The sequence below is a fragment of the Myxine glutinosa genome, chromosome 8 (assembly GCF_964187855.1).
Source record: "Myxine glutinosa chromosome 8, kmMyxGlut1.1, whole genome shotgun sequence".
In the NCBI taxonomy this organism is placed as follows: domain Eukaryota; kingdom Metazoa; phylum Chordata; class Myxini; order Myxiniformes; family Myxinidae; genus Myxine; species Myxine glutinosa.
In genome coordinates, this window is record NC_136268.1 from 92,805,482 (window position 1) to 92,817,038 (window position 11,557).

Consider the following 11,557-nt stretch of genomic DNA (forward strand, 5'->3'; position numbering starts at 1 on the left):
AAGGTCAGCTTCACAAAATAGTAAATTTTCATCTGATTGACCTGAAATTTTAAGAATTTGCATATTGAGTGACTAAATTGGTTCACCAATCAAAAGCTAGAAGGTAATTGGTTTTTTTTTAGATCAAAATGTCAAAGGTCAAGGTTGTGTAAAATCGCCAATTTTCACCTGATTGCTCTGAATATGGAGAAAGCAAATTAATAATTGTCAAAAGGTCAAAACGTCAAAGGTCAGCATCACATAACACCATCAATTTTCATTCGATTGACCTGAAATTCCAAATTACCATTTGAGCTATTGTCATCAAATTTTCACCAAGGCTGTTTTATGATAATATGGAGAAACCAAATTAATAATTTGGTCAAAAGGTCAAAGGTCAGCATCACATAAAATCATCAATTTTCATCCAATTGACCTGAAATTTCAATTTACCATTTGAGTTTTGTCATCAAATTTTCAACAAAGCTTTATTATGATAATATGGAGGACAAATTAATGATTTGGTCAAAGGTCAGCGTCACATAAAATTGTAAATTTTCATCCGATTGACTTGAAATTTTAAGAACTAGCAACGGTACCCGCCCTACGGGCGGGGCTTCAATTGGGAGGCCCAAATGAAAAGGCTAAATATCAGAAATTTAAGGCTTTTTTCTTTTAAACGATTTATATAAACATCCGTTAAATCTCGATCGGTGCGGCCATTTGTGCGGCACCCGGGAAAATAACGTCATGCGGGAGCAAGTATCAGCAGGATGTGGCAGTGCAGGAGTCCACGTTTCTGATCCTCCTTCATGCCGAAGTAGCCCACCACCTCTCCAAGCATTCCGCTCTTCAGATCCGCCATGAGAGATTTAAGCTTGATACTGAAGACGCGTGCAGTTTGCACTCCCGATGTTGTATGTACTCCCGTGTCCTTTAACAACCCGTGTCCTTATAAAAGGTCTTTGTCTGAGGTCACCGAGTTCGATTGATGCAGCTGTGCAGCGATCGGTGCAGCCGTTTGTGCAGCACCCGGGAAAACAACATCGTCACAATGAACGTTATGCGAACGCGAATGTTATGCTGGGGTCCAAACCTGAGAATGCTGGAGACCAAAGCTGAAATTGGGAAAACTAAATAGCCTATTTTACTCCTGGAGATCCCAGGATTATCCACCTAAAATATCTTTGCGATCGGTTCAGCTGTTTTTACGGTACCTTCGAACAGACAGACAGACAGACAGACAGACAGACGGACGGACGGACATTTGGTGAATTATAGTAAGATTTGCATATTGAGTGACTGAATTGGTTCACCAATCAAAAGCTAGAAGCTGATTGTTTTTTTTAGATCAAAATGTCAAAGGTCAAGGTTGTGTAAAATCACCAATTTTCACTTGATTCACCTGAAATTTAAAAAAAATTGCATATTGGGTCACTGAATTGATTCACTAATCAAAAGGTAGGAGGTGATTAGTTTTTTGTTTTTTTTAAATCAAAAGGTCAAGGTTGCATAAAATCGTGAATTTTCATCCAATTCACCTGACATTTTAAGAATTTGCATATTGGGTCACATAATTAGTTCACCAATCAAAAGCTATAAGCTGATTTTTTTTTTTAGATCTAAAGCTCAAAGGTCAAGGCTGCATAAAATCATCAATATTCATTTTGTATTTTTAAGCTGTTTTTGTTATTTTGAGTAATGGAAGAAGAATAATACATCTGAATACAAATAGACAGGACTGGCTTTGCATTTTCAGTTGCTTTCCAGTTGATATTTGTTTTAGTTAGTACATCCACAACTGATGGAGATGGGCCACACACCTTGTACTGCACACCTCCCTTGAAGAGGCTCATGAATTTCACAGATTCATGGCCTTGTACCTCACGATATTGCACAGGCTTCCCTCCGAGCTGGTCATCAAGCTGTATGGTCAGTATTGCGGCTGAGGTTGACTCATCCTGAGAGCATTCATTCCCTGCAACAAAGAGCTTCATTGTCACGTTTTACTCTCTCCTCCTTAGAACGATTCTGATCAAGTCGAGATCGGTAGAGAAATTATACTTTGCCCAAGTCTTTAATGAATCGGTTGGCCAGGACTGCCGTTCAACTGAAGTTGATAGGAATTTGGAATTTAGCCAGGGTACTCTACTCCTTTCTTAAGGATGTGTTGCAGTATACATACCGAGCCAAAAATGCAGGGCGTAGTTCTTGGCCTTCCCTCCGAATGATGTGGTGTGTAACAAAATGTATGCATCTCCGTTGAAGAAGGTGCTATGTTGTTCACGAGGCACCGCCACTGGCTGCATTTTCTCAATGCGCCAGATTTGCAAACCATCACTCTGGCCTGCAGTCTTAAAAGCTGGATGCTCTGGCATGCTGTGGGTTGTATTCTTTTTTGAGAGGAACAGAGAACAGAGAAAAGGGTACATAAAATGAGACGAGGGAGAAAAAAAGGAAAGAGGTTATGTGACATACAGTATTCTCAATATCATTCAAAATAATTGCTAACAACTGTTGTTGGATTGTTTATTATTCATATCCGAGTACATGTTACTATGATGTTGGTCATCTCAGTTTCAAATACTATTTTGATCTACTATCATTGCAATTGATCGGAAAAAAACTTATATCTCCAAATACCCTTGTACGACATGTAATATATCATGATAATGATCATCATCATAATTATCATCAACTTTTTATCAATCTACAACAGGACAAAGGCCTATATATACATACATACATACATACATATACATATGATTTTATATGATTGCTAGCATATTTTCCTTGGTTGTAAAGATTATCTTGCATGTTTCACAAACCCACAATGGTCATGCCACTTCAATGTCTCGACCAACCTGGACTACCACCCACTCCTTCAATTTGATTTATAGTTGTAGCGTCAATAATTACATTTATGAGCCAATACCTATTTATTATCTGCGTAAGTCACCCTCAGTATAGGAGTGGAGTGTGGGGTGGTGTGGGTTATGTTTCTGCAAAATTGCGTCATGGAGGCCAAATTGTCAAATTGTCAAATTGCATCTTACAGATCAAGCTGCCTCTCCAGATATGCTTGTGTGCAACACAGGCAAGATAGTGTGTGCCAGACACATCCTGTTGGTTAGAATTCCTGCTGCAATCGGGTGTTATGAGCCAGCTGCGAGCTTCGGTACTGATGAGCCAAAACGATGAGCCAACTTCGATGAGCCAAAACTGTCATTTGGTCGGCCTTGTCGGTGAGCCGATTCCACTGTCCGGCCTTGGTGTGCTATCTGGGGCAGTGGTACATGGTTCCGTGATCCACAAGATTATATATTTGATACCTTTTGGAGGTGGAAGTATGCCTCATCAAAAGTGACAATTTTAAAATGTGCATTCTTAAAACATGTGTCAATTCATGTCTATATTTGAATTTTCACTTTAGAAAAAGCAAGAAATTACCTTAAACATATATGTTTCGTGTGGTCTGTGTGGATGGAAAAGATTGAGGAGGGAGAAGGAAGGAGAATGTCGAGGGTAGAAGTCAGAAGTGGTTTGCTTGGGACTTAGTATGCGTGCAACGGTGACGTTGGTGTGGTTTTTTTCCAACACTATATATGTGTTTCACTTGTTTAGTTATTTACTATGATTCTAACATTTACAGTGTATGTGTGAGGTTGTTTAATTATATTTCGATCAAAAATAAAAGATTTCTCTTATTAAAAAGTGTTATTTTTTTTCATATAGAACCCATCGTACGCTGCTCTGTTGTTGCTGAAACAAACACGGTACTTTGTGTTTGGCCTAAGCTTTAGCAATTGTTAGGGAAGCTCTTGCAATGTGGTATTAAATCGTTGGGACCCCTTCACTGCAGGGGAGCCAAGAACACCCTACTCGCCATTAAACTGAGATTCCCATATGGACCATAACCAATTACAGTCTGCCACACACCATAATGGCCTTAAAATGCCTGTTGTTGTTGTTGTTGTTGTTGTTGTACACACCATCCTGTCTGGTCCGAACAAACAGATCTGAAAAGGTAACTGAGTTATTTCCAATTTTAACTTTTTGAAGGCATTTAATTAAGTTACATATTTATAAATTAGAATGCAATGGCCTGCACAGTATACACACATTACATGCTTTACATACACTAAGACTTAGATAGCCACCTACACCACAAATCAATGGTATCATAGTGCTATTATTTTGTTCTGACGTGTATAGATCAAGCAAATTTGTCATCGGTTACATCCCATTTTTACCAAAAAATTCAATTCTATTTTTATGCTGAACAATTTTTATGCTGCTCTTCCGCCTGTCCCCATTCCCTTTCCTTTTTGCCACTCATCCACTCATATGTGGTCTTAGTGTCCGTGTTCACCTTTGAGCCCCCGTTAGTCCGTGAACCATCTGCTTTCTCTTATTTCGCTCTGCCATGTGTACAAAAAAGGAAAACCAGAAATATGTTTTGATCTTTGCTTCTTCTCTTTGACTTGTGTAATTAGGTGATCACTGCACGGCCGATTGTAGATATTGAGCAAGTTGTTTAAATGTACCTGGAAGATATTGTAGTTATTTCGATTTATCTGGCTCACTATCATATTTTAGCTCTGGGTTCTGCATTATGCATTGAATGCAAAGGCCTTAGAAACTCAACAAACAAACAACCATTATTAATATCACAACATCTTAAACAAACGTTGGCTGATAGGACACCCTGCTGTAAAATGTGTAATTTCCTGATGAGAGGCAATAACCAAGGTTAGCCATATTATTGACTTGGAATACTGTAAAAGCCAATTAAACAGTCTAATACGTGTGTGTGTGTGCGTGTGCATGCATGTGTGTTTCTAGTCAGGTTCACTATGTAATTTCGTTGGAATTTTTGGGGGATTTGGAAAACTATATATTTTTGGAAACTATATTGTATAGTCAGTCAGAAAACCAATGCTGCTATTTGCACAGACTCCTGTATGGCGGCCATCTTGGATTTTCAAAATTGCCGCCGTAGAACTAATTTTTCTCAATATCTCAGCTTCTAAATAACATAGAGCTTTGATTCTAACGGCTAAACATACATTTTCAAGGGCCCCGAATCCAATGGTAACAAGTTCGATCAGCTAGACATGACCATAGAGCTCCTATGTGGCGGCCATCTTGGATTTTTCAAACTGGCCGCCGTAAACTTGATGTTTCTCAATATCTCAGCTTCTAAACAACATAAAGCTTTGATTCTAACGGCTAAACATACATTTTCAAGGCCCCCGAATCCAATGGTAACAAGTTCGATAAGCTAGACATGACCATAGAGCTCCTATGTGGCGGCCATCTTGGATTTTTCAAACTGGCCGCCGTAAACTTGGCTAATGTGCAAAATAAAGAGATACTTCTGGAAAACGTACAGAAGTTTACACAGTACTGTCCATGAATTGAGTTCGATATCAGTTTACATCACTTTCAAGGATCAATTTATTTGTTTCGAAATGTCAAATGTGGTTTTTGTTTCTTTTCAAGGTCACATTAACAAAATCTAGAATAATTTCAACATAATTCCAATGAACTTTTGGTTCTAAGACATCTTGAAAAGTAAGTTCACCCCCACAAAAAAAATATTCCATATTAAATGCCAAGTCTGTATATATATATAATTATTTATATATATATATATATATAGATAGATAGATATATATATAGATATATATATATATATATATATATATATATATATATATATATATATATATATATATATATATATATACAGTCACGTGAAAAAGTAAGTACACCCCATGTAAAGTTTTGACTTTTTCAACATATTTCAACATACAGCTATTTGATCTCCATTTCAACAATATTGATAGATAAAGGTGATATAATATAACAAATATCATGAAACATTTACATTTTGTAGTCCATTGTATAATTTAAATAAACATAAATGCAAATTTCGCATGTGGAAAAAGTAAGTACAAAATGCATTGAATACATGTATACAGGGTGAATCAGAATAATGCAGAGATCTCAACAAGCAACTTGAGGACTAATCTCAAGTCAAGTCTCAAGTCTTTGAGGACAAGTCTTTGACAGTGAGTCTCAAGTCTTTGAGGGTGAGTCTCAAGTCACCGTAGCATTATTTCAGTCTTCAATTTGTATGAAGTCCCACATTTACTTGTAAACCTTGGAGTACAGGCTATCAAGGGATTAAGACACAGGGCTTCATTTATTGCAATGTGTTTTGAAAAGCTTTGACTCAAGTTTTTATTTGTCAATTTCACGCAGTGGACATTTTTTGCTTTGTTCCCAGAAAAAATAAATCTATATTCAATTTACCTCATATCTGGTGTACCGACTTGAACATATGTACATGAGACGAGTCAGTAACCTCCGTTTATGTTTAAATTGTTTGCACATAGAACCAAATAATTAAATGTGGAACGGGAAAGGACATTTTAATAATATACTTGTAAATTTATTATGTAAGTTAAAATGAAACATAAAATTATTATTAATTTCAATTGTTGTCTTTTTGAGATACCGCAGTTTTTATGTTTTCCTTTTGAAAAGACAAGTCGTGTTACAATTTACAACTAAAAAGCATCTGAAAATGCAAATGCCTGTCCGGTCCGTTTGCATTCAGATGGCTTCTTCTCTTCCGTTTGATCAAAATAACGAAAATAGTTTTAAAAAATACAAAATGAAAATTGTTGATTTTATGCCGTATTGACCTTTGAGCTTTTGATTTAAAAAAAATCAGCTTCTAGCTTTTTGATTGTTAAACAAATGTGACCCAGTATACAAATTCTTGAAATTTCAGATAAATTGGACGAAAATTGACGATTTTATGCAACCTTGACATTTGACCTTTTGATATTAAAAAACAGTCAGTTTGTAGTTTTTGATTGGTGAACCAATTCAGTGACCCGATATGCAAATTCTTTAAATTTCAGGTCAATCAGATGAAAATTGACGATTTTATGTGATGCTGACCTTTGACCTTCTGAACTTTTGACCGAATTATTAATTTGCCTTTTCCATATTCTCATAATAAAGGTTTGTTGAAAATTTGATGACAAAACTCCAATGGTAAATTTAAATTTCAGGTCAATTGGATGAAAATTTATGATTTTAGGTGATGCTGACCCTCAACCTTTTGACCTATTAACAGAATTATTAGCTTTAGTGAAAATTTGATGACAGTAGCTCAAATGGTAAAAAGGTTATGGCCCAGACACACACACACACACACACACACACACACACACACACACACACACACACACACACACACACACACACACACACACACACACACACACAAAAGTGATTGCAAAACCCCGTCTCCTGCGCTAATTCGTAACGAAGTTAAAACATATTTTGACATATTTTAGTCCAGTGACATATTTTCATCATCCCATAATATTTGTATTTGGTCGGGTTTGGGTTCGTGCATGGGGTTATCGATCCGGGGCCAAGTTTCCCCCAGGGACGAATGTTAATGGTTTGAATGAAGTCTTCCCACGTAGTCACGTTAGTAAGATTGGTGCCTGCTGCTTGGGTCTGGTTGCTGTTTGAAGAGTGGACACTCCCTTTAACTTTAGTGGTGAACGGTGTGCAACCAGGTGGCCATGAGCGGCCATATGTCATCACTGACAGAACCTGGCACGCCCATGATGGAAAATAATTTACCATTTATTTTAAACCCCGTTTTAACTCGATGTTAATTCAACGATTCTTTTCAGAATATTGTGAACAAGTCATTATAAACTCAATTCGCATGTCGGGTGTAATCTAGTCGCAAGTCCCCAGACAACAAGTGCCAAGACCAGGGGCACGGGCATGCACAACTGTCTTCCAGGGGCACGGGCATGCACAACTGTCATCCAGCAGCACGGGCATGCACAACTGTCTTCCAGGGGCATGCCCGTACAACTGTCATCCAGAGGCACGGGCACGTACAACTGCCATCCAGGGGCACGGGCATGCACAACTGTCATCCAGGGGCACGGGCACGTACAACTGTCATCCAGGGGCACGGGCATGCACAACTGTCATCCAGCAGCACGGGCATGCACAACTGTCTTCCAGGGGCATGCCCGTACAACTGCCATACAGGGGCACTGGCACGTACAACTGTCATCCAGAGGCACGGGCACGTACAACTGTCATCCAGAGGCACGGGCGCGTACAACTGTCATCCAGGGGCACTGGCACGTACAACTGTCATCCAGAGGCACGGGCATGCACAACTGTCATCCAGAGGCACGGGCGCGTACAACTGTCATCCAGGGGCACGGGCACGTACAACTGTCATCCAGAGGCACGGGCACGTACAACTGTCATCCAGGGGCACGGGCACGTACAACTGTCATCCAGAGGCACGGGCATGCACAACTGTCTTCCAGGGGCACGGGCACGTACAACTGCCATCCAGGGGCACTGGCACGTACAACTGTCATCCAGGGGCACGGGCACGTACAACTGTCATCCAGAGGCACGGGCACGTACAACTGTCATCCAGAGGCACGGGCGCGTACAACTGTCATCCAGAGGCACGGGCGCGTACAACTGTCATCCAGGGGCACTGGCACGCACAACTGTCATCCAGAGGCACGGGCGCGTACAACTGTCATCCAGGGGCACGGGCGCGTACAACTGTCATCCAGGGGCACTGGCACGTACAACTGTCATCCAGAGGCACGGGCGCGTACAACTGTCATCCAGGGGCACTGGCACGCACAACTGTCATCCAGAGGCACGGGCGCGTACAACTGTCATCCAGGGGCACGGGCGCGTACAACTGTCATCCAGGGGCACTGGCACGTACAACTGTCATCCAGAGGCACGGGCACGTACAACTGTCATCCAGAGGCACGGGCGCGTACAACTGTCATCCAGGGGCACTGGCACGTACAACTGTCATCCAGCAGCACGGGCATGCACAACTGTCTTCCAGGGGCATGCCCGTACAACTGCCATCCAGGGGCACGGGCACGTACAACTGCCATCCAGGGGCACGGGCACGTACAACTGTCATCCAGAGGCACGGGCACGTACAACTGTCATGCAGGGGCACGGGCACGTACAACTGTCATGCAGGGGCACGGGCACGTACAACTGTCATCCAGAGGCACGAGCACGTACAACTGTCATCCAGGGGCACGGGCACGTACAACTGTCATCCAGGGGCACGGGCACGTACAACTGTCATCCAGGGGCACGGGCACGTACAACTGTCACATTTAATTAATATAACAATGATATACCCTTGTTCACCCGATTCTTTATTCTGTAAAGTTGGATCTCAACTGTCACAATTCAAAAAAAGAGTTTACTATTGGTGGATGCAGCTCCATTTTAAAAGGTTCTTCAACACCAGGCTCCATCAACATCAAAATGGAGCTTCAACACCAGCTCCATTTTAAAAGGTTCTTCAACACTACAGAATTTGCAAGTAAATCATCTGAATGGCCCCAGGGGAATCCCATTCCAAGTCATACTGAGTGCCACAACCGACTTCAGTTTGAAGTGAGTTTTTTCTTGTTTACAATTCGAATAGTTTATTCTATATTTGCATTTTCCATTCAGGACGGATACATGTTCTAAACGAGATTGATAAAAGTGTCGCAAAACATTAAATTTGGAGCAGGGACGTTTGTTTATCTGCACAACCATTCTTGCTCTTCCTCCTCTTAGCAAAAGAACGTTCTTTTGGTTGTTGGGTTAACGCATGACGTCATCTTTCACTTGGTTCTCACGGTGGTTTGCACACATCGATCAATGTTCAATTGATTTAATCGCTCACTCATTGGCGATGCGATCGTTGCTCGTGTGAATGAGTTTGCAAATGCAAACCTCCAGTTGTGTCCGGCTTGTCCAAATACGGACAGGGAAAAAACGCACGAACAACTTAAAGTTAAAGTATGCAGGTCCAACCGGTATAACGAGAAAGTTGTTGTAATTGCTCGACTTGTTTTACTCGATTTGATTGAAACAATGTTACTATTGAGCCTTATTAACAAGTTTAAATCATTCTAATATTGAACGTCATTTGCGGTCGAACTTTGTTGACATTTCATTGTCTTTGGAAAAACGAAAAAAATTTCTGTGTACAAATTATGAAATTGTATTCTTGGGAACCAGCTCTGAAATGTTCAGAGAGGTATTTTGAAAATGTAAAAATCCACCACCCCCTTCCCTCTCCACGTCTCTCCTGTCCTTCCCCACCTCTCCCACCACTCTACTTCCCTCCCCGCCACCCTTCCACTTCCCCTTCCTTTTCCACGTCTCTCCAGTCCTTCCCCATCTCTCCCCCCCTCTCCCTACCACCCCGTGCCTCTCCACCACCCCTACTTCCCCATCACCCCCGTCCATCTCCACCACCCCCTTCCCTCTCCAGGTCTCTCCAAACTTTCTGCACCACCATTCTCCTTCCCTCCCCGCCACCCTTCCACTTCCCCTTCCTTTTCCCCATCTCTCCCTTCCCTCCCCGCCACGCCTCCTCTTCCCAACTCTCCCTCCCCTCCCCTTCCACCCATCGTATATATTTTAGCTGTCACTGGTCACAATGACGAGAAACACATTTCTTTTGTTAAACAATCACAAGTCCAAAGTTAAATACTGTATTTGCATTTTGCACTGAACCCGTGAACCTCGAGCCTCGTACTTCCAATTGGGAAAACAAGATGCGGTTAAAGGAAAGTAATTTCAACAAGAAAAGGAAACACGTAAAACGTGGTGAGATGTAGGGGAGACGGTGAACACACTGAGGGAACAACACGAGAGCAATGACAAGCGTCTCCCCTTGGAGTTCAAAGTTACATAAACCAAGACCCTGGACTCACGTTTCTTCCGTTGAGTCGTTGAGGCTCCGAATTGAGAAATGCGCGGAGAGGAGGGCCGGGGTTATTATTCCGAGAGAGGGTCACGCCTTCGGCCGCAAAGCCTCCTCCTCCATTCCTTCCTCTGGAGTCGAGAGTACACGCCGACATTCCCCAAATGGCAAACGCATCGGCTCCGGCAGAACTGAAATTCGATTGTTGATGAAAAATAATAACGGAGATCCGCAAAGGTCGGGACGGTGAAGCGCACGGGGAAGCGCACGGTGAAGCGCACGGGGAAGCGCACGGTGAAGCGCGGCGCCATTGCGAAGGGTTGTTGAAAAGAGACACTTTTTACCTCATTTGCATCGATAACCTTGAACATTGAACATGTGTTTAGAGTTGTGGTGAATCAAAGCGAATTGCCGCGAACTATGGTGAAGGAAGGAGCCCGTCGCCCGTCAGGAAATGAAAAACGACGGGACATGGGCGCCTCAGGAATACCTAAATGCACCAACCTTGGAATAGTTACCTTTCACCACATAGAGGAAGGTAAGGGTCTACCTCAGGTCTACTCCAGAGCAGGATTGCATTTAAAAAGGGGATCTCATGCGTGACACCTCTTTTGGAATCCATACATGAGACTTGACTGAAACACCGGGTCACACTTGACGGATGATATTGTTTAAATGGATTTTTCCAAGTTTTTTTCTACCTCATTTCCATAGGAAAATGAAGGATGCATCACTTATCATCATCATATGTATTTT

General features: G+C 41.6%; 1 protein-coding gene across 1 annotated transcript in view; it reads right to left on the minus strand.

Annotated features, from left to right (window-relative positions):
• LOC137432714 (scinderin) overlaps positions 1-11,183 on the minus strand; it is a gene marked incomplete at its 3' end in the record, with an annotated part of 58,851 nt that extends 47,668 nt beyond the window's left edge. Inside the window, 3 exon segments of the mRNA XM_078783524.1 lie at positions 1,803-1,957; positions 2,165-2,372; positions 10,812-11,183. Of these exon segments, the coding sequence (XP_078639650.1) occupies positions 1,803-1,957; positions 2,165-2,372; positions 10,812-10,958 (510 nt within the window).
• Between the last annotated feature and the right edge of the window lie 374 nt (positions 11,184-11,557).